This window comes from Sinocyclocheilus anshuiensis, unplaced genomic scaffold (genome assembly GCF_001515605.1).
Source record: "Sinocyclocheilus anshuiensis isolate Anshui unplaced genomic scaffold, SAMN03320099.WGS_v1.1 scaffold1563, whole genome shotgun sequence".
Classification (NCBI taxonomy): domain Eukaryota; kingdom Metazoa; phylum Chordata; class Actinopteri; order Cypriniformes; family Cyprinidae; genus Sinocyclocheilus; species Sinocyclocheilus anshuiensis.
Genome location: NW_015552706.1, coordinates 148,887 through 172,293, shown reverse-complemented (window position 1 = coordinate 172,293; position 23,407 = coordinate 148,887). Strand labels below are relative to the sequence as shown.

General features: G+C 38.7%; 2 protein-coding genes across 2 annotated transcripts in view; one reads left to right on the top strand and one right to left on the bottom strand.

Moving 5' to 3' along the window:
• Window positions 1-1,512, top strand: part of LOC107667746 (cytochrome b561-like) — a 9,039-nt gene extending 7,527 nt beyond the window's left edge. Inside the window, exons 5-6 of the mRNA XM_016459465.1 lie at window positions 373-530; window positions 1,167-1,512. Of these exons, the coding sequence (XP_016314951.1) occupies window positions 373-530; window positions 1,167-1,359 (351 nt within the window). The 3' untranslated portion in view covers window positions 1,360-1,512. The remainder of the gene's footprint in view (window positions 1-372; window positions 531-1,166) is intronic.
• Window positions 1,513-3,131: 1,619 nt separating this feature from the next.
• Window positions 3,132-23,407, bottom strand: part of LOC107667760 (protein TANC2-like) — a 22,601-nt gene continuing 2,325 nt past the window's right edge. The window contains exons 2-21 of the mRNA XM_016459482.1: window positions 21,662-21,943; window positions 20,485-20,612; window positions 18,160-18,391; window positions 17,914-18,083; window positions 17,549-17,827; window positions 16,698-17,029; window positions 16,426-16,534; window positions 16,153-16,275; window positions 15,274-15,510; window positions 14,967-15,152; window positions 14,129-14,222; window positions 13,904-14,037; window positions 13,696-13,819; window positions 13,396-13,571; window positions 12,777-12,909; window positions 8,981-9,072; window positions 8,642-8,788; window positions 7,093-7,193; window positions 4,434-6,431; window positions 3,132-4,370 (exon numbers count right to left, since the gene is read on the bottom strand). Of these exons, the coding sequence (XP_016314968.1) occupies window positions 4,517-6,431; window positions 7,093-7,193; window positions 8,642-8,788; window positions 8,981-9,072; window positions 12,777-12,909; window positions 13,396-13,571; window positions 13,696-13,819; window positions 13,904-14,037; window positions 14,129-14,222; window positions 14,967-15,152; window positions 15,274-15,510; window positions 16,153-16,275; window positions 16,426-16,534; window positions 16,698-17,029; window positions 17,549-17,827; window positions 17,914-18,083; window positions 18,160-18,391; window positions 20,485-20,612; window positions 21,662-21,943 (4,994 nt within the window). The 3' untranslated portion in view covers window positions 3,132-4,370; window positions 4,434-4,516. The remainder of the gene's footprint in view (window positions 4,371-4,433; window positions 6,432-7,092; window positions 7,194-8,641; window positions 8,789-8,980; window positions 9,073-12,776; window positions 12,910-13,395; window positions 13,572-13,695; window positions 13,820-13,903; window positions 14,038-14,128; window positions 14,223-14,966; window positions 15,153-15,273; window positions 15,511-16,152; window positions 16,276-16,425; window positions 16,535-16,697; window positions 17,030-17,548; window positions 17,828-17,913; window positions 18,084-18,159; window positions 18,392-20,484; window positions 20,613-21,661; window positions 21,944-23,407) is intronic.

Below are 23,407 nucleotides of genomic sequence, written 5' to 3'. Positions count from 1 at the left end.
TGTAAAGGCGCAGCTCTATTCTGGAAAAGGGGGCGGGGAGCAGCAGCTCATTTGCATTTAAAGACACAGGCCCGAAAAACAGCTTGTTTCTGCTTCCACTCAAAATAGGCATTTTCAAAATGTTATAATAAATGATCTGTGGAGTATTTTGAGCTGAAACTTCACAGACACATTCTGGGGACACCAGAGACTTATATTACATATTGTAAAAAGGGGCATAATATGTCTCCTTTAAAATAGATTATTACTTGTTTTTATACTTTTTTTTCATAATTTGAGAAGACCTGATCTTTAAACATTTTGAAGAGGCCAGCAGAATACATCACGTCAAGTGGTCTTTAGAGTGACTGCTTCTCCTCTCATTTCCACCAGTGGTTACTGGGACTGGGATTTTTCCTTTTCCCATGGGCCTCTGCTCAGTTGAGGAGCTGGTATCTCCCGCTGCACGTCTTCTTTGGCCTGTTGCTGCTGACCATGTCTGTGGGATCCTGTCTGCTGGGAATCACAGAGAAACTGCTCTTCAGTATCATGTGAGTGTCAGTGAATGCATCTGAAATATATGAAAAATAACAACTGATGTCACTAAGCTGAGGTAAAAATTTTGAACAGAGGAAAGGAATGAGTCACCATGTGAATGAGTCACAGCGGAAAGAGACTTTCAATGGATATCAATGATATTTGGCTTCTTTTCACCATCTCACCATTTGGCATCAAATGCTGTGTTTTATTATTATTGTTATTATTAGTAAATACTTTATTAATCCTTCACAGGAAATGATATTGTTACAGCAGCAACCACAATTCAATCCTTGCACACAGACATATCTACCTAACTAATCACCTAAAAGGGAATCTTACAAACAAATTCAAGATAATATTCCTTATATGCTCATTTACTGCAGAAATCATGAATACTTAAAGGATTTAATGTAATGCACTCATGATTATTAACTTTATTAATCCATAAATAAACACTCTTCTCACATCTGAAAAAGAAAAAAAAAGAAAATGTCCCACAGACTGACATAACTAGCAAATCTTTATTAAATTACAGTGTTTTGGTCGAAGTGGATCTGAAGCTTGTGTTATTTAAGATGTGCAAGCTACTACAGTGTTTTTCTGTTCATCTAACAATGACAATTTTATGGTACAATTCTTGTTCTTAGGGAAACTTACTCCAGGTTTACTGGTGAGGGGGTCCTGGCGAACACTTTAGGCTTGTTGCTGGTGTGCTTTGGGGTCGTGGTGGGTTATGTGGTGACAAGAGAAGATTTTAGGCGACCGCCGAATCCCGAGGAGGAGGCTCTATCCGTGCACTTTAAGACCCTGTCGGAAGGAGAAATCCTCAGTTCTCCTTAATGTCTTAATACTCTCCAAAAACTGCCTTTCTGCCTTCCTACTCGTGTCCTAGCAAACCTGTCAGCCAGTTCCTCCCTTTGCAGTCTCCCCCATCCTTAACATTTAAGTTACTCAGCAACAGACACCAAGAAGTTGTGACGGGATTAAATTGTAGGCTACAGAATTTTGATTTATTTATTGTTATTATTGAAGTAATTAAATGTTATATATATATATATATTTTAATTCATTGTTTTGAGGGTTAGGATTTATTTTTAAAGTTATTTCTAATTGTGCCAAACCAAATTAACATTAAAAAAATAGAGTTGTATATACTGTGTCTGTAAATGTATTAGATTCAGGATGTACTTTCTTGTGCCTTAACATTTATTTGGACCAGACTGTACTGCAAAACTGAAATACTCTATAATGATAATTATTATTATTGTTTAGAATCAGAGGGCACAGCACTACATCAGCAAATGTTTATTATCAGTATATGTTTGTAACTTTCCCTTGCAGGATTTTCAGCATTTATTTTAATGTTACAGACTAAACTTGTCATTATATGCAGAAACCTGCTTTATGCCATATTTATATGTGACCCTGGACCACAAAACCAGTCTTAAGGGTCAAATTTAGGTTTATACATAATCTGAAAGCTGAATAAATAAGCTTTCCATTGATGTATGGTTTGTTAGGATAGGACAATATTTGAAAATCTGGAATCTGAGGGTGCAAAAAAATCTAAATATTGAAAAAATCGCCTTTAAAGTCGTCCAAATGAAGTCCTTAGCAATGCATATTACTAATCTAAAAAAAACCTAAAAAATTAAGTTTTGATATATTTACAGTAGGAAATTTACTAAATATATTCATGGAACATGATCTTTACTTAATATCCTAATGATTTTTGGCATAAAAGAAAAATCAATAAATGTTGACCCATACAATGTATTTTTGGCTATTGCTACAAATATACCCCAGCGACTTAAGACTGGTTTTGTGGTCCAGGGTCACATATGAAAATATATTACAGCTCTACCTGCATAAATGACTGAACAATACTTGAAAAATGTTGGATTGTTAATAGCGAGATCTCTAATATCCATGATCTGGGAAAAAAATTAATAAAATCTAAGTTATATTATTTAAATGAAAAAAAGTCTTATTTGTTATCCAAACAGAGCAGTTTAATAATGAAAGTCTTTTGCATAGTGTGGTGCTTGTCTTGCTGTTTCCCATGTGCTGGTTATTAAAATCAGCTTGAAGAGGAGAAATACTGTTTTACACGGTTTTGTGTGTTTGTGCTGTAAACACACATTCTGTCTTTCCATCTGAAAGAGTGTGTTCAAATGATCTGTAGGTGCCTTTGTACTGTATTTTTGTGTTGGCATGTTTGTATTGTGTAGTGGCAATATTTTTTACTATGTTTTCAGTTTGATGTAAAATATCAGTTAAGTATGTGTTTGCTTTAGAAGTTCAGTGTGATTTTAAACAATAAATTCATGAAAAATAAGTTAGACTCAATGGAAAGTTATTTCAGCTCGATTTTTTGAAGTGGTATTTTTTTTTTTTTTTAAATAAGTTATTATTTCCCTCATACATACAGATGACTGTACAGTTTACAATCGTTTAACTGGATAAAAAGTCCTCATTCACGGTTCTGATTTTCCATCCCAGAAAACATCACAGCTCACATTTACAGAGAATCCTCCTTCGCAAGCCCAGTTCTAAACAAAGCAAAATATTAAAGCAAAATACATACAAAACCTAAACTCTGTAATCTGTTCTTTTTTTTTATCTAATAAGGGAAACAAGGAAATATATTGTGCCAGTCTTTTCCCTCATACACAAAACCACACACACACTCAGGTTTGTGTATTAGCAGAGAAGCATGCGTTCTAGTTCAGCACATTATTTACAGCCATTTACATTTTGGTCATACAAAAGGAAAACAAATAGTTAAATACAAACACTGTTGTACAGTAAGCAGTATTCCAGGTCAACTCTGAGTGCACCTCATATAACTTTAAAACACTGCAAAAAAGACCTGCTCTTTTTCAACAGCAGTTGAACATTGATTAGTAAAGCAAGATCCAGTGAGTGAATCTGACTTGCCACAGTCTTCCCATAATATGCCACCAAGACATCCGTAAAAAAAAAAGTACCTGACCTACCAATAGTATGTTACTGGTGAAACATGACACAGGCTTTGACATCAAGTCAGGTTTCCCATATCTGAAAGGAAGTACTCACAGTTTTAAACAAACAGGGAAAATGTTCTGAAGGCATGTTTCAGTGCACAAATAAACTCTCAAAACATAATGAATGAGAGCATGTGGATTCTGAGGCTGCAAAAAAGTTTTCCCCACGCCTACTTCCCATGAGAAAAGTTTCTTTGGAAAAGACAATTTCCGCTTTAGTGGTGTGACTACTATAGAGCAAGTTAATTAACGGCTGACCACCTGAATGCTACTTCCCTTGAGCAGATGTGAAATTATTAACCAAACACTACAGATATTTGCATTGCATTAAAAGTAGCGATCCTGTTGATATTTGTAACCTGTTGACAAAAAATAAAAATGCCCAAAAAAAGTCTAAAAATATTTCACATTGCTGAGTGCATGTCAACTCAAGGCAAACTGAAAACACAACTGCATTGAAATTTATGTGTATACATATATATATTTATACAAACATAACTTAAAATATTAAATATTAGTTTTTTGCTTTAGCAATATTGATCTGGAATATCTTAGGTACATTTTCAACTTGAGACACAGCAAGATTCTCCGGGATTATTACTGGTCTGAGTGAGGACATTAGTGGGGATGTCTGGTGCAGGGGCCATGCTCAGCAATGTGTTCATGACTGGCATTGAGCAGCCACCCTCTCATGAAGGTACAGAAAAGTAGAAGGTTGGTGTACAGCAGTTACACAGGCCTACTATAACTCCAATGGATCCTGATACTTACATTTTTGTGTCCAGAGCAAATATAGATGCATTTGATTTGTACATGCTAGAATCACTAGATTCACATTGGTGAAATTCACCTTGAGAGGTCTGTATTTTCATTATCAAGATATGGGACGTAAAACGAAGAGATAAGTTGGTCAACATGTTAGATATTCCTCGAGAATTTTCTAATAAATCTTGCACACTGACTCTTTATTCTTACACATTAGACTCCACAAAGGGTCTCTTTGGTTTAATGGGTGAGGTTGGGCCTTGCCTTTCATTTCGAGACATCTGCTTAAACTCATTGTCCTGGTAGGCCTGGGAAACTGGCAGAGTCCGTGCCACTTTCACATCTGGGTATGTGGGAATCTGGCTAACTCGGCCCATAGCATCCGCCCGGTCCCGCATCACACCAGGGGAGTTGATGTAGAAATCGTCATCCATGAGGTGACCATTGTGAGCATTGTTGGTGCGGTTGTAGTACGCAATATGGCTGAGGGGTGCTGCTTGCTGCCTGTAGCCCATGTTGCTAGTGGAGGTGGCTGGACTGTTCACCACCGTATCCAGTGAAGAAATGGTCCATGGTCGAGAACCCGAAGAGGATGATGCAAACGAAGGCTGCTGCTGAAGGTACTGCTGAGTCCGTGCGGTCTTGTCAATAATGCCCATGAAAGGCGTGGCGCGGGAGCGAAGCGCTTCTCCTGGATATGTTCCACCCACCACCCCGAAGTCTGTGCCTTGTGGGGGTGACTCTGGTGAAAGGTCATCATGGTAGCTGCCTTCATAGGAAAGCTTTAGAGGGATCTCCATTTGCTGCGCAGAAGCTGACGGCCTGAACCCTGGGCCTAGGTTAGCAGCGGAACCTGCCACCAAACTGTTGCTGGATGGAGAGAAGCGTAGACCCGTACTGTGGGAGTGAATAAGGGGGCGTGGAGCTGGTGGGTGCTGTTTGGGTTCAGCACTATTCGCGCTGACTGGACGTCGGTGGGCTTGAAGGTTCTCTGGTGAACCCAGAGTCACCTGTCGCTCCATTTCGTGAGGCGAGACTGGATAGTAGGCGGTTGACTGACTGCGGCTGATCTGTGGTGTCTGAGCGTAACGGACTCCTCCGGGATTGGGTCTGTAAGCAGAGGAGGGCCTCTGGGGAAGCTCGTCCTCCACAAGGCCAGGATCCATGCTGATGGCACGCTGGTACAAGGCCCCTGCACTCAGACTGCCCTGAGGTTGAAGTGAGGAAGAGTACCCTCCATCCCCAAGTTCATCCATGTCTCCTGGGCAGCGGGCGCTCATCGAGTGAGCAATCTGACTGTATGCACTACTACCCAGTATGGCACTGGAGTGTACCGCAGTGCTGGGCTGGTTGGTTCGGACGATCTGTGCCTTGGCTGGCTGCAACCACTGGGTCTGTTGTGACGGCTGGGAAGTCTGTTGGGAAAATTGGAAAGAACGTTGGCTGCTCATCTTGGACAGAGGGGACTTGGGTCGCCCTGCAAGCTGGTCTTGCTGGTACCATCCTGCAGAGGCGGACTGGTGACGGTACATGGCGACTCCCTCAGAGGTAGGGCTGGCGCGATACTGTGGTCCACGGCGTAATGGTGATGGCGGTGGGCTGAAGTGGTAGGAAGCCTGATGAGGGGGACTGGGCCGAAAGTGCGAGCTCTGGTGCGTTGGTGAGAGCGATGGAGAAGAGGATTGGTAGCCTTGCCTAGTAGGAGAGGACATTGAAGGGGGACTGGGGCGAAGGTCGTACGCTTGGCCCAAGTAGGGTGAATCATGATGGCTCGGAGATGGAGGCATGTTTTGAATGACAGGAAGTCCCGATAGTATAATGTGGGGCTCAGCAGGAACACCAAGCGGTAGGCCATCTAAATCCCGCTCAAGGTAATCATCATCCTCCTCCTCAAACAAGTCCTGAACTGGCTCCATGTCTGAAATATGGGGCTCCATTGGAGGTGGCGGGACCATGGATGGGGCTTGATCACGGGGAGGGGAAGGAGGCAGATCCAGATCCTGTTGTTGTTCAACCTGATGACACTCTTCTTCTACACGTTGCAGCAGGCGCTGGATCTCACGGTTATTGGGACATAGATGCACAGCTTCACTCAGGTCCTCCAGGGCTGCGTGGAATTGCCTATAGTGAGGGAGACCAAGAATGAGAGAGAGTAATAAGATGGAATATGGCAGTATGAAAAGAGAAATAAAGAAATATGCTTGTTAACAAAGTAACTTGCTGGTAAAGTCTAAGAAATGACTATTGCTAAAGAAATATTCAGAGTTCAATGCAAGTCAATTGATTTTTTTTCTTTTCTGATTTTTCGTTCTTCTGAGATACACACAGACTTTAATTGAAACATCAAAGTTAACTAACTTTTTGAACCTGGAACATTTCTTTAGTAATTTTACCTATCAATCAAAATCATTGACCCAAAAAACCTCTGGTTTTCCAAAACCAAGCAAGTTGATATAAGTGTTCTGGGCACAGAGAGTCAAAGTAAACAAAATCGTGGGGAGAAGAAAAAGAATAAAATATGAATGATGGACATTCTGAGGAAAATTAATCTGATTGGTCAACAAAACATGAAGTATGAAGAACAGGTCTAATCCTGCTGTTGACATCTGATGATGCAGAAGTCAAGGGGCTTAAATTGACTTCTACCTTGAAACTCTAGCATAGCACTACGTCAACCAATCGAAATATATTCGGCCAGTTTGGGTCATCTGTCAGCACTTTATCTGTGCTAGAGACAGAATGTGTTTTAAAGGCTGTCCTGCCTGTTGGTTGCTACGGTTACCTGCTGCTGCGCTTGGCACGGGCTCGTGCGTAATAGGCTTCATAGGATTTGGGTTTCAACTCTAGTGCCTTGGAGGCAAACTCCTCCGCCATCCCAAAGTCCTGCAAGCAACAACAGGACCAACAGTCATACACTGAGCCGGTCAGAGGGAGGACACACACACATATGTGCATGCAGACATGTGCACAAACACACACACACACACACTCTTACATCACTTATGCACACACATTCTGGTTGAACATGAACATGTCACATTTATATGAGTATGTGAACAAAAATAAACACCAAAATACACATATTTTGAGCACCATTAGTGCAAACATGATAAACAGACATACAATAATGGAAATGCTTGTACACACTTATAAAATGTATTGACACACACATACAAATATATGCTTTACAGGGACAGTGGGAAGATGCAGTGTGACAGCTCAAACCTCTTCCTGTACTAAACCTAGCAATTAAACAAATCCAACAAATGTCAGAAAAACCCGATGAACCAACAAATCGAACAGAAACAAGAATGAGAGTATGATGGGAAGAAAAACTACAGCATGAGTCGAGTGTATTGGGAGATTTCAAGAGGATTTCTCCATCCAGAGGATGGAGGTTTGAAAATCCAAACTCAAAAAGTTCTTTGGGTGATATCAAAATGAGAAATAATGTAGCCATAAAGGAGAAAAAATGGGAAGATCAAAATATCTCTTAATACATCAATACTGCCTTTACAATCCTTGTTCCGCAACTGCTTTGGTCTTAAGTGTTTTCAAAAGCAATTAAGAACACAGGCCAAAAGCAAAACTAATATATGCAGTTTGTTGGTTAGGTAGTTGCCGTTGCATGGATGCTTGTAAACGAGATTTACAGCATACTTGCTGCTAGTGGTTGAAAGTCAATTTCTACAGGGTGGTCAGTGGCTAATTTAATACAAATATCATGGACTTTAGTTAGGGTAGACACCATATTTAATTTAACAGTAAAGTGTACAGTGTTGCAATGCCTTAAGTCACTTAATTATTTCACATACCAAAGTATTTAAATATCAAATTTAACATTTTCATGATATACAAATTTTTCATTTATGATAAATATGCTGTCTACCCTTAATAAGGCATACCACAAATATTGTCTAATACTGTATATAATTATAAATAATTAGATTTAAAAAATAACAAACATATATAATTGCTAAAAAGTAATAAAAAATTAATATACAATTTAAAAATATATATTTAAATAATTCACTGAATTAAAAATGTTTAAATATAAAACAGAAAAATGTTCATTAATAGAATTATCTCATTTAAATATTATGTTGACAACGCTGTTTTTAGCACAAGGCCAACCAGACACAGTTATCAGTGGATGAGTCCCATAACTCTAGGAATGACCAACAGGTTAAAAGTCAAAAACTCCGTTTATATGAGGTGACCGATCTAAATGATTGTGGTCAGGGCAATATCAATGCTTAATCATAATGTCTCTACGAGTAAAGAGAGACAGAAAGAGGAAAGCTTTATGAAACCGAGTGCTTTGGACTCACGTTCATTTTCCTGCGGCAACGGGAGAGGTTGAGCAGCAGAGAGACTTTGAGCTCACGGAAGGTCTTCAGGTCCTCTGTGAAACCCTCTCGTGGGAACTTCTTCAGGGCATACTGGTACTGTTGGGCGGCTTCTTTCACCTTTCCTTTCTGGGTCAGCAAGACATTCTTACTTTCGAGTTTGTTCATAATATAATATTTGTTTATGATATAGTACAGTTTAATAAAAACAAATGCAATACAACACAAAACTATAATATTTTATATATATATATATATATATACAGTATATATACACACACACACACACTTCTTTGACTGAATATTCAAAATGACGCTCACCTTGTAGAATCCATCTCCTTCCTCTATCAGTTTGCTCAACAGAACGATCATAATATCAGGTTTTGATGTGGCCATTGCCCATGTTGCAGGACCTGAGTGCAAAACAAGGGGCAAAGCAAAGAGTCAGCACAGATTGACAGTCTGTATGGGCAAAAACTAGCTTGCTAATCTCAGAGGAACACAACGGAATGAGCAGGCTGCCAGAATATCTTGCTTAAAAGGAGGCAAAGTCTATGCACAACTTTTGGATATCACAAAAAGCCATGGCAACACGCCAGACAAAAAAAAAACAAAACAAAACAAAACAAATCACGAGCAGCTTGGCTGTTTATACCTTGCCGAAATTGAAATCTGTTTATACTGGCAATAAAAACATTGAGTCCAACAGCTACTGAACTTGCAGTCAGCATGTTTTAGCTCTCTGTGGAGAGCCTGAACAGAGGTCATGTGTTTCTACTGGTTTGGACTGAATGTACAGTGGAGGGAGGGTCAGAATAAGAGATTGACAGTGGTCCAATTAGAGCTGTAGATTTCGCCATGCGCAGCCAGTTGCAGTATGCAGGCAGGCAGTGATTTAGTACAATTCATGCAAGGAGTAGTCAAGATCATGCTAAGACACACAGGATCAGGTACCAAACTGGCCAACAGCCCAAAAAAGCCAAACTGACAGCAACTGTGGAAAAAACGAAGGCATTTGTTCACACAGGATGCATTCTTGCATTCAAAAACAGCTAGACGCAATACAGAATTCCAGCACAACAGAACCGGACAGTACTCAAGATATCTCAAGACGCGTATTTAACTTTATACAGCATCTTCAAAGTCTGAGCTAATGGCACAAGGTGCTAAAAATCAGCAAGATGAGTTGCAACAATCAAAGATGTCCACTGTAATACAGCAGAGAATCCAGGAGAACAGAACAGAAAGCAGCCGTCTTGAGATGCTTTTTAAAACTACAGCATCTTAAAAATGTGACGTTCATGCCACAAGACGCTGAAAATGAGCACAACGGTCAAAAACGTCTATGCCATTGTGGCATTGCAACAGAATAGAACAATGACGGTTTCATGAGCTGCATCTTAAAAGTCAACGCTAATGGCGCAAATAGCTGCATTGCAACGTTGAAAGGAGTCCATTATAATACAACATCACAAAGGAATTGAACAAAACGCAGGCATCTCAAGATGATTTTTTAAGCTTCTTTTGACACAGCATCTTAAAATGTGATGCCAATGGCACAAGATGCTGCAAAACAAGCATCGCAACATTAAAGATGTCCATTGCAATACGACCGCGCGACAGACTACAACCAAATGCAGGCATCTCGAGATTAGTTTTTAATTTCTTTCAACTTAACGCAGCATATTAAATGTAACACTAATGACGTAAGATGCAGCAAAAACAGCAAGAAGCATCACTACAATGAAAGACATCCATCGCAATATGACAGCAAAATGGAATAGAACTAAATGAAGCTATCTCGAGATGAGTTTTTAACTTTTAACTTGATACATCATATTAAAATGTGGTGCTAATGGCGCAAGATGCTGCAAAATAAGCATCACAGCACTGAAAGACGTCTATCGCAATATGACAGCCAATGGAAAAAACAAAAAAACCAAAACAAATGTAGGTATTTCATAAGTTTGTAACTTCTTTTCACTTGTTACAACATTTTAAAATACAATGTTGAAGACACTGTCAGTAGTCAAATACAACTCTATAGCACATGATTACATAGAAAAACAGTTGCAAAACAGTGCAAGAATGCATTCCGTGTTAACGCTCCCCAAAAGCGCAAAACACTCAGCATGTAGAAACATTCTGCAGCATCATGCAAAAATGCAACACTGGTTTTCCTACATGCAGCCATGCAAGCAAAAAAGCAGACAAAATGAACAAAAAGAATCAACCATCCGAATTTTGCAATACAAAATGACACAAACTCCACCCATGTTTATGGCTGATAGCAGCTCTTTTCATTGTAGCCAAGAATGATATGAATATTAAATGCCTTTCACATTCGGGCACCCAAAACACTAACAGACCCGATCAATGGAGAAGGGACCACACAGGTAACGAGATGGAGGGACACAGTCAAAAATGGCAGATGGGGCGCACAAAGGTCTGCGTTTTACCTCGGGCACGAGTGGGGAGTGTCTGACATCCTGGTTACGAGGAGAGAAGTTGTGGGAAGGGTCACGAGTGAAAGGGTGACAGGTTATTGGGGCAGTGAAGCATCATGGGAAGGGCATCCGTATCAGACAGGGAGCAAAGGTTTATGAAAACAGGGAGAATGTAATAGAGAGTCAAAGGAAGAGAACAAGAGAGATTAATAGTTGGTGGTTAGGGGTGAAGGAGTGACGTGAAAGGAAGAACAAGGAAGATCAGCCGTGAGAAGCCGTGGCAAGTAGCAATATTAGCAAAAGCAATAAGCCCATCCTGATCAGCTGCAGATCAGTGGAGTTCTGCAGTTCGGTGAAGAGCACACGAGAAGGAGGGTTAGACTCGCATGACTGAGCTCACAGGGAGGGGTATGGAGGAGAAAGACATCTACATGTGAAGCTACTTTCATGTGATCTTCATGATATATTCAGTGCATCTGCTGTTTATGTTTCTAATGCATTTCTTCAAGGTATAAGCATTGGAATGCATGCTGTGCTCCATTCAAATGTGAATGTGGGATATTCCTATTGGACATGTGACACACACTACCATTCGAAAGTTTGGTGTCAGTAAGATTTTTTTTTTTTTTAAGGAAATGAATACTTTTATTCAGTAAGAATGACCTTGATGAATGTTTTCAACATTGATAATAATACAAACGTTTCTTGAGCATCGAATCATATCTGAAGGGTCATGTGACACTGATGCTGAAAATTCAGCTTTGGAAATCCAGCACTGGAATAATTACATTTTAAAACATATTCAAATAGAAAACAGTCATTTTAACTTGTAATACTACTACTACCAATACTACTACTAATAATTCACAGCATTGCTGTTGTATGGTATTTTTGATCAAATAAATGCAGCCTTGGGGAGCATAAGAGACTTCTTTCAAAAATCTCACCAAGCCTAAACTTTTGAACAGTAGTGTATAAGAACTAAGCAAAAAAAAAAAAAAAAGGAAACATCATGTTTGCTAAATGTGCTAACTTGCTTCTCCGCTTCCATCCGAGTTGCAAAATGATGCAAAAAATTTCACAAAAACAATTTGCGAATAAAGCGCATGTGTTGATGAGAACAAAACTGACCAAAAATAGGAACAGAAACGGAAGTTATGGCCCCGAGAAAGCTGCTGCGGCTCTTTTTTAAATCGCTTGCAGCGAAAAACACTCCTTGAACTTCATGGTTGCTAGCCATCAATGACAGATGCTTTATGTCTAGGAGCAACTGTGTGCCAGAAAAATCTTTGGCTCCAGCATTTCAGAATGACCAAGAGAACCATGTTATATTTTCTTCCCTGAGCAAATTATTCAGTCAAAATTATTCAGCAAGAGTTTCCAACTTGGAAGTCTAATTTGAAGCAGCTTTTTAGATTTTTCCAAGTAGAATGCTGGCGATTCTGACTTTCCAAATTGAATGGAGTGCAGCATTACAACCCCAAATTAATTATTATACATATCTATCTTTTATTTTTTACAGTAAAACAAATTGTGTGAACAGGTGTGTACAAACATTTACCTGCAATTCAACCAATGGCTAGCTCATTTCACCACAGCAAATATTTATTGTACAAGAACATAGTTTAGAAATAATTGTTTCTGTAAGAACATATCCCCTTCCAGCCTACCTATCTTGGCTCCCTTCTTAAGCAGCGCCACCACCACTGATGTGTTCCTGCAGCCGACTGCTCGATCCAGCGGACGCATGCCGCTGTAGTCCACATGCTCGATCATCGCACCATGATCCACCAGATACTGCACCTGGAACCACAACAAGACCAGAGCTGTGGTTTATTGTCTGTATATCCCCTATGTGATATCTGTTCAAAACCATTAGCATATGCATACACATCCCATTTAGGAGATTATTTAGATTATAGTTCATCCAAAAATGAAAATTCTGTCATCATTTACTCACCCCTCCACATTTTCCAAACCTGTGTGGGGTTCTTTCTTCTGTTGAACACAAAAGATGAAAGTTGAAAAATATTGGAAACGGACATTGACTCCCATAGTATTTTTTCCCATGCAATGGAAGTCAATGGCTACCGTCAACTGTTATCAGCATTCTTCAAAATATCTTCTTTTGTGTTCAACAGAAGAAAGAAAGTCATAAAAGTTTGGAATGGCACGAGGGTGAGCAAATGATGACAGAATTTTCATTTATGGGTGAACTTGCCCTTTAAGGTGTATATTTTTTAAACAAACTAGATCCACTTTACATTAGTTCACTAAAATAAAACCAACCACTTCTGAGTCGCCATAAAAAGCGGCAAGGTCCAGTGGAGTGCGGCCGCTCTTATCTGCATGGGCCGTTGCCACACCTCTTTCAACCAGAGCACGGACCAATGGGAGGTGGCCTTTAAGACACGCCCAGCTCAGTGCTGTTAGCCCCTCCTTGTCCATCAGAGATAATGAGGCACCTGTGAAATAAGTTAGAAAGCAGTCAGAAGGTTAGAGAGGACTGATTGACAGTGTGTCCTATTATTAAAATGACTGATATATCCTGCCCCTTTATATTCTAGTGTATGATCAGTACAGCTGTACCTTGAGCCAGCAGGAACTCCGCCGTACCCAGATGTCCCTCAGACGCAGCCATCATTAGAGGAGTTCGTCCCTGTTTATCAGCCATGTTCACGTCAGCGCTGTGATTCAGCAACAGGTCCACTATCTGCACAACCAACACCGACATTTCAGACTAATTAAAAAAACTTGCAAAATAAAAAACGACTTTTGAGATGTAGGAGGCGCTCACCTGCCAGTGTCCCTGCCGCACGGCGCTGAAGAGTGGCACGATGCCCCTGCGGTTGGGCTGAGCCACGGCGGCACCCTGCTCCAGTAAAAGACGACACACGTCCAGCTTCCCCCGACCTGCTGCTGCTGTCAGAGCTGAGATATTGAGAGAGTCTCTTTAGTGAGTAATCTGTGCACTCATATTTAAATGAAAACACAGAGAACAGGTTGTCTGGTGGTGTTGCACCTGTTTCACCCCACAGTGTGTCAAAGTTGTTTATCTGAGCTCGTTCCTCCTCTTCCTCATCTTTCTCGGGCAGGTCGAGCAGGTAGGATACAAGCTGTGAATAAATCAGAATTATAATCAGAATGAGGTTTATTGCCACGTATGTGTACACACAATGAGTTTGTCTTGGTGACAAGAGCTCAGTACAGGCATAGTACAGATACATAGCGATAAAGGCAATATGACACAATGATAAAAAAAAATGTAAAGGCAAAAAATTTAAATATAATACAAAAATTACATATGTACAGATAAGCTATATACAGATAGATGTGCAGTTGTGACGTATGCTATGCTAAATGTTGTTTTTAGTAATATATATATTTTTTTTTTTTTGTTATTTGTGTGTTTGTATATGTGTGTTTGTGTCACCCACACATTATTTTTAATATGTAATTCTAGTTAGTTTGAATTCATTTTTGAAAGTTTTCACACTGTGATTTTTTTAAATGTTAATTTAGTTTAGTTTAGTTAATTGACCAAAGTTAATGTAAACTGAGATATTAATATTATTTATTTGTAATATTTTATATTGTATAATAAATATAAAATTCTATATAAAAAAATTAAAAGTATATGAAAACATGAATAGATAATAATAGTAGCTAAAGAATACCATACATATTAAAATACATTTTTTTCTGAGAAATATAAAGTTCAAAAAACACATTTATTTAAAATAGAAATCTTGCATTATTATATTATAACACTGTCATTACCAATGCTTTTGATCAATTTAATGCATTTAAAGTATCCTGAATAAAAGTATTGATTTCTTAAAAAAAAAAAAAACTCTTACTTCTGTATAGCCCATACTGGCGGCTGCTATGAGGGCCTGCTGTACTGCATGGCTCTTGTTGAAGGATCCGGCCTGCTGTCCGTCTGTGTTCCACTCGCACTGCACCAGATACTTCACCACATCTAGATGACCCCGCAGACCCGCGTGGACAAGCGCACACTGACCATTCTTATCCAGGTGATCCACCTGAACAGAAACACACAGGAGAGAGAGACAGAGATGAAACTGACTGACAACTCAAAATCAACAGCCACTACCCTGCGTTCGTATTGGTTATACATCTCTATCTAGGCCTTGCATGGCTGACCTTGGCTTTCTTGCTGCAGAGGGTGGTGATGATGGGTAGGTGACCCGCGCCGGCTGCGTAGCCAAGAGGAGTGAGTCCGCTCTCTGAAACGCCATCCACATCCGCCCCAAACTCCAACAGCAGAGTCACAGTCTCCAGGTAGCCCAGGTGAGCGTGGACACACAGGATGGGGGCATTATTCAACACCTCTGTACGATAGTTCACGTTAGCTCCGCCCATAATCAGCAGCCGAGATACCTGGAGGAAGAGAGGAAGATGGGGATATGGAGGAGTAGGTGGAATAAAAAATTAAGAGTGGAAATGTTTATCAGGGTTAAAAAATTAAGAAATAAGGAAATTTCCAATCGAGTTAATTATTATAGTTTACTACACTCGAAATGAACAATTTCTTACTGATAAAATATTACAGAAAAATAACTAGAAAAATAAGATAAAATAACTAGAAAAAAATTACACCATCATTCAAAAGTTCAGGGACATTAAGTGTTTTTTTTTTGTTTTTGTTTTTAAGAAATCAATATTTTTATTCAGCAAAGATGCATTAAATTGATCAAAAGTTAATACTTTAAATACTTAAGTATTAATACTTAATACTCTAAAAAAGTATTAATAACTTTAATAACAATAACTTAAAAATGTTACTAATCCCAAACTTTTTTAATGGCAGCATACTGTAAATTCACTGTAGAAATATCTAAGATTTTCCAAGAATTTAAAAGATCTTCCATAAAAATAAATAAATTAATTAATTAATTAATAATAAAAAACAAACAAACAAACAAAAAAAAAACTACTTTTCCAAGTCTGGAAATCACTTCAAATTGAAGATATTTTCAGGTTTTCTATGACTGTGGGAATTCTGTTTTTTTTTTTTTATACCTTGATGTTCGGAGTGTAGAGATTTCTCAATGAAGTCAAAGCTGCAGAGAGCCCTTCTGTACTGTAGGACACCCACAGCCCCTGCAGAACTGAAGAGGAAACGCCAACCTTCTTACTCAGGCCCTGCGTCCAAGAGGCAATGTAGTTAATAAAAAACATCAATGGTAATGTAATATAAATCCATTTCAAAAGCATTTATATACTGCTCTAGTCAAGTTTATGCTATCAATTTAGCAACGTCAAAACGTTTACAGTTGTTATAGTTAGCCTAACCTTAAAGATGTGAGCTTTGAGAATGTGGTGGCCAAGTTCGAGGGTCTGCTGTCGATTAAGCTTGCTGTCTTGCCGTGAAAACCAGAAAGCAAGCAGTGTGTGGCCACTCCTAAAGAATCATGGGAAAAGAGACAAGATGAGGGTATAATAGATTGTAGCTATATTTCTCAGACATCGACAATGTTCACATCCCATTTTACACTTGGATATATGACAGGAAATGTTTTTTTTACATTTTGATGACATATTCAGAAGACACTTAAGCTTCTTACCTGGGGTCGCAGAGGAACTTGGTCTTCTCTCCATCCTCTCTCCAGATGAGCCACTCTCTGAAGGAGGGGTGGATGAACATCCGCGTTCCATCACGTCTTTTCACCAGGAAAGGCAAAAGGAGTTCAGACCTCTGCTGGAAATCCTCCCAGTCCATGGCAGCTCCATGCACCATGCCGGCGTTCACGGCACTGTAGGCCTGCTCATCAGTTAACGGGTGTAGAGAAGCCACGGCCACGTTAAGCAGCGGAAGAACGCGCTCGAATGACGACTGAGTTGGGAAACGCATGTTCAGCTGCAACAGGTAAACCTCAGCCAGATTCACCGGAACCACCTGCACACATGCTTACAGTTTTTAATAAAATCAATAAATACATGCTAAAAAGATGAAACATATTAATCCTTTTAGACTAAAAAAAAATATATATATATATTTTTTTATTTTCTTTTAAATTGCAAAATCCAAAAGGGTTTCATTCACACGATTACTTTTTTCATAAAGTACAGAAGCAAAATTAACCATAAATAATTAACACCACATACATTACATACCTATGAAAATCTACAATAAAAATGTACAAAATAAAATAAAATCATACAAAAAAAAAACAACTTAAAGCTAAAATAAAATAAATATTAAAAAAATAAAACATCACCATTTACATCGCTGAAAATCTAAAATAACATAAAATATATAAAGTAAAAAACAATACAAAAATGCTTTCATTAGTTTTAATGTTTCTTTTATTTTACTTTTTAATTGAATTTTAGTTTCTAAAATTTAAATTTTAGCTAGTCACTCCTATGATGTACTAGGTAATAAAGGAGGCATCTGTGTTGATTGACCCCTGACCTTGAAGCTGGAGCTTTTGAGCACCAGGTAACCCTTCTCAATGAGGTCCAGCGTGAGCTTCAGGTAGAGATAGGAGCCCCGGCTCAGACTTTTCAGATGAGTGCTGAATTTGGCAAAGGCTGCGTTGTCTAGCTTGCCATTGAGTGCCACGTTGTTCTGGATCTCCTGGCTGGAGTGAAGCCGGTGCAGGATGTAGCCCTGCAAGTCCGAGTCAATCGCATCAATTTCCTCCAGACGGTCCAGAGAGATACGGTGGAACGGCAACAGACGAGATACATCCTGAGATGGAGAGAGAAAATGAATAAGAATAAATTGGTAAAAAAGATGGAAGTATGGATAGATGGACGGACGGAAGGAATACAGACCAGCAGTGTTGTTCTGACAGTGACCACCAGTTTAAGCCAGGGAGGGAAACGCTCAACGGTTTTGCACAGGAAGGAAACAATGGTTTCTCCGTAATCCGGTTTATGGAACTCCGCCTCATTCAACCCGTCAATCACAATCAGGAGATTCTCATCACACGCAATCTTCCTCTCTGTAAACATCGCATGTTTTCAATATTACATACTGTATATGTCAGCATAAGAGTGTGCACGAACACGCTCACACACCTCGATGCAGGATCTCCAGAGGTTCCAGCAGGCCCCTGCGGAAAGCGTTGAAAGGGTCCTGGACGCAGGCGCGCAGGCTGAGTGTGCTCTGCAGGTGCGGCTGACGGAGCAGCAGCTCTCGGTAGGCCTGCATCTGAGGAGCCCTGCACAACAACGCTGCCACATTATGCACAAACTCAGGGACCAGGCAGGTGTATGCGTTGTCGGCCTGACAGTAATGGTACGCCACCACCTGCACACGATATGAGAGAGCAGATATAAGCTGACAAACATTTACATTCACAGCACAGCTTGGGTTGAGACCGCACCTGTAAAACCTGATTTTAGCTTTGCTTATCAACATTCAGTTTCAGTCACTGAATTTGACTGGTACATGTTGTTGCAAGAGTGCTGATATTTCACTCGATGATGATTTAAAAACAGATTATTTCAAGAACGAAACACCATTACTGTGTTGCTCAGAGACACACAATGGTTCACTAGTGAAGCAAGAACAAAGTAACTTGAATATTATATCTGAAATACACACTACCGTTCAAAATGTTCAGTAGTAAGGGTCAGATTTTCTTTTTTTCAAAGAAATTAATAATTTTATTCGGCAAAGCGATCAATAGCTACAGTAAATACTTAAATTGTTACAAAAGATTTTTAATTCAAATAAATGCAGTTCTTCAAAACTTTCTATTCATTAAAGAATCCTTAAAAAAACATGTATCACAGTTTCCACAAAATATTAATCAGCACAACTGTTTTCAACATTGATTATAATAAGAAATGTTTCTTGAGCATTAAATCAGCATATTAGAATGATTTCTGAATGACCATGTGACACTGAAAACTGGAGTAATGATGCTGAAAATTCAGTTTTGCATCGCAGAAATAATTACAATTTAAAATATTAAAATGTTATAATATTACAGCTTTTACTGTATTTTTAATCAAATCAATGCAGCCTTGGTGAACCTAATAGACTTCTTTCAAAAACATAAAAAAATCTTACTAACCCTAAACTTTTGAACAGTAGTGCAAGTACTTAACATTAATTTCTTCTTTATTAAAATGTTGTGTAAAAGCAATATCAACATGGCTGTAATTCAACCATAGGTCTGTGTGATATTAACTTTGGATTTCAATTACAGACTTTGAGTGTACTTTTATAAAGGCTCAATGTTAATAGATTATCGACCATTATAAGCAACACCCTAGCATTGTGATAAACTTTGCACAGACAAATACCATTCAACAAATGTAATAAAACAGTCAAATGGATTTTAATCATTTTATAATTCATTATGGGTATTTATTATTAGAGCATCAGGAACTACTTCTGTATATATGCCAAACACAAATTAGTCATACTTTTCACAGAGTAAAGGTGCCCGGAACATCTAGAGACACCTGTTAAAAGTAGGTTTAGACAAAGAAATAGACAGAAGAAGGACAAAAATATTTCCAGTCTCAGGGATTCAGCTCAAAAACACAATAAATATTAAAGGGGTCATATGATGCTGCTAAAAAGAACATTATTTTGTGTATTTGGTGTAATGAAATGTGTTTATGCGGTTTAAAGTTAAAAAAACACATTATTTTCCACATACTGTACATTATTGTTTCTTTACGTGAACATTTGGGCGGTGTTATGCAAATCTTCCCACATAGTGAGGTAGACATGTGGGGGCGTGTTAGAACGAGCCGTTTTAGGTAGGCGTGGCTGAATCTGAACTTTTATAAAGAATATCTCTTTGGATTTGAGACTTTAGTCTTTGCAACTTTACAGATCTTCTTTATGCACCAAGAGCTTGTAACACTCCAAAGAGAAAGGAAAAATTGAAATCGCATCATATGACCCCTTTAAAACTAGAGAAAGATTCAAAGCTCAGGAGTTTTGATGTGATGAAGGAGTTTCATTAATGCACAAAACATTATGGAGTTTGAGTGCATCGATGGCCTTATTCCAATAATCTAAGACTGCTGCTTCCCTGGATTCACTTCATGTGTGTGTGTGTGTGTGTGTGTGTGTTCAAAAGCTTGTCATCATTAGCAATGCAGACTCTGAGTATATCTAATGGCTGTGCTGGGAGACTCTGTGCATATAAATATTTGATGAGGCAACAGAGCCGCAATAAACCTTTGTGCTTAAAAGAATAGAGAGAAAAGCAAAACACAGAGAGAGTGAGAGCAAATTAATAAAAGAAGAAAGAGACAAAGGAAGAAATGGGGAGACAGAGAGATAATAAATCAATAGAAGAGAAGAGGAGTGAGGGAGATTGAATGGCAGACTGGATATATGCCCGCCCCGTTGATTATGTTGGTATTAGTTGGCACCTGAGAAGCCAGTCTTCTGAGTGCTTCCTCTTGGCGTCTCCGCATCTCGGGCGTTCCAGGGCAGTTGCTCCCACCGACCAGAGTGCCGTGAGCGGACTGAGGCTGGTTCAAAGGCAGTGTGTCGCCATCTGAGAGGAAGACATGGCATGCATGTGATGACATGTCACAAACTGAGACAAAATGGCATTGACATTTTAAGGGCTGAAAATATTTGTTCCCTTTAAAAAAAGACAATAAAAAATAGTTCGCCTAGGAATGAAAATACTGTCATTATTTACTCACCCTCATGTCATTCAAATCTGTAGTGTATAATTGTATATTTTCTGTGATTTTTTTATTTACAAGTTTATCCATAGCCATAAATTTGTCTTGACAGTCTGTGATGTAATATGTATTTTACCCACTGTGACCAATGTGTGGAGTATTGTGATTCTAAAATCATAAAAATACCATATCCATAGATGCAAATTCAGTCATAGCTAATTAAATGTTTTGCAGGATTTTAATATTCAGAATTTCAAAGCACTTACTAATAAAAAAATGTATAAAAACTGTGAGATATAAGTTGTTGTTGAAGTCTTTATTATTACTTCTTTTTATTTTGTAAAGTAAGAAAAAATATGAAACATTCTAAAACATATTTTGATAAAATAATGTACATATCAATATAAAATACATTTTAAATCTACATTCTGTATTATGAAAATAATAATTGACATAGTTAACATGTCTGTTAAGCTTCAAAAAACACCTAAAAAGCTAGTTTTCTAAAGCCATATGAGAGTTTAATGTGAGGGACTGACTGGAATTTAAGTTATTTGATGAATTAGTATGACTTCGCAAATTATTTGCTGTAAGTCTTTCAGGAAGTGCTGAAAGTTTCAGATTTGTATCCTAGAATATAGCACAAGACTCATATTGACTGCTTTTATGGTGTTTTTTGTTTGTTTGTTTTGTCCTTTTTTGAGCTTGAAAGATGTGGTGTGATGGAAAAGAGCTGTCAAGTAACTCCTTTTGTGTTTCACAGACAAAATAACAGCAAACAGGTTTGAGGTCACAACACAATGGTCAATAAATAATGACTAAATTATTTGTTTTGGTTACTATACGATTTTTATTCAATCTTAAGGAAATATATTCACAGTTTAGTGATTTTCATCTGAATGAATCCACTCACGTTTTGGTGAGGCATGTGGACTGTCAGAGGTGATCTGTCTCATGCGGTTGCCGTGGCAGCTGAGAGCCACCAAGCGAGAGATGATGGCCGTCTTGCCGAAGCCCACGTTGCCAACAATAACGACACCTTGACTGGCAGTGGACTCACTGCTGCGTAGACAAACGTCGACTTCCTGGAACAGCCATTCTCGACCGGTGAAAACCGCATCGGGGGTCAGACTGGGCACCTCGAAGAGAAGCGGCTTCAGGGCGATGTCCGGTGGCCGGTATGGAGCAAAGCGCACTGCATTGTGGGAAGCATTAGAAAATATTGCCAGTGAAACAGGTTTTATACAAACATACACATACATACTGTATATTTATCCTTCCAAAGCCTCTTTTTCGTCTTCTTACAGTGATTTTATCCATCAAAGAGAAAGTTTTACAATTCACTTTCGAAATAAAAACCTCTTCAGAATGCAGTAATGCTTTTTTTTTTACCAGCAGAGGGAGATGCTTTATCTGAAAAAGGCCAGAACTGACAGCTTACGCAAGCCAGAGCTGCAGTGTGAAACACCATGAATCAACGACTGTCGACGGGGTGCCTTGACCCATTAATGCATGGCATATAATTCACCTGAAATAACAGATCAGCCTCCATGCATCAAAAACAGGCACAGAGCTGTCACTGAGCCGTTGCCATGGTTACAGGAACCCACCTTTGGGGATGCTTGTTGCTTTTGTTCAGATTATCCATTAAATTTATTGCTATCATGCACAAAGCAAAATGTATATTCATCGTCATATTAATCCACCACATAAACCATAATAAAGATCCTTAATATTAATTAAAATAATCCTCATCTAATATTCATTTTCAGTCTTCATTATCCTTATACGTATCATCCGTATTATCATTAATCTCAATTACTGATAATATTACTGATAATATTCAAGCGTCATGTAAAAGCAGGACAGGGATATTGGGAGAAAATCTTCAGCACAATTAGCATAAATTATGTATAATATGTATAATTTCCTGACTGTATAGGATTATGCTGCAACAAGTGTGATGGAGCATATTATTAGGTTATTTATCCCTCCATTTGCATGTGGACTATTAATTAGCCTCATAACATATGAATTAATTATCTATGCATTAGCATAACAGGGTGAGCAGATTTATGCAGGGCGAGGTGACCTTTATGAGCACATATGGATGCTAGCAGACACTATAGTAAAAAGGGCAAGAAAAAGAGACAAAGAAGGAGGGAGATAGAAACCGGGGCAACTGAGCAGTAAAACGGCTATTAAGAACTACAGACAGGGAGGTTGTAATAAAGAAGAGGCAAAAAGAAAAGTGAACTCATTGCTTTTTAGTAGCATATACTGTATATTAAAATCTCCTTTCATGGTACAGCTAGAGCGGGTTCACATCCCCAAATGTTTTCCACAGTTAAGTGTGATTATTACTGGTGGAAATGGCTTTTAATGCCTTCTGAAAGAGTACTATACTGAAACATGAAAGAACCTGCTTGTAATTGCAGTCAAATTATGCCATTATCTACATTGAGGTAGAATTATTATCTACAGTAGTTACGTTCAAATACCTCATGGTTGACGTACGGTTTGAGCATCACATCACTATGAACGCTTTTAACAAAATATGATGATGTGTTTCCACATTAATTAAAGGGGTCATATGATGTTGCTAAAAAAGAACATTATTTTGTGTATTTGGTGTAATGAAATGTGTTTATGCGGTTTA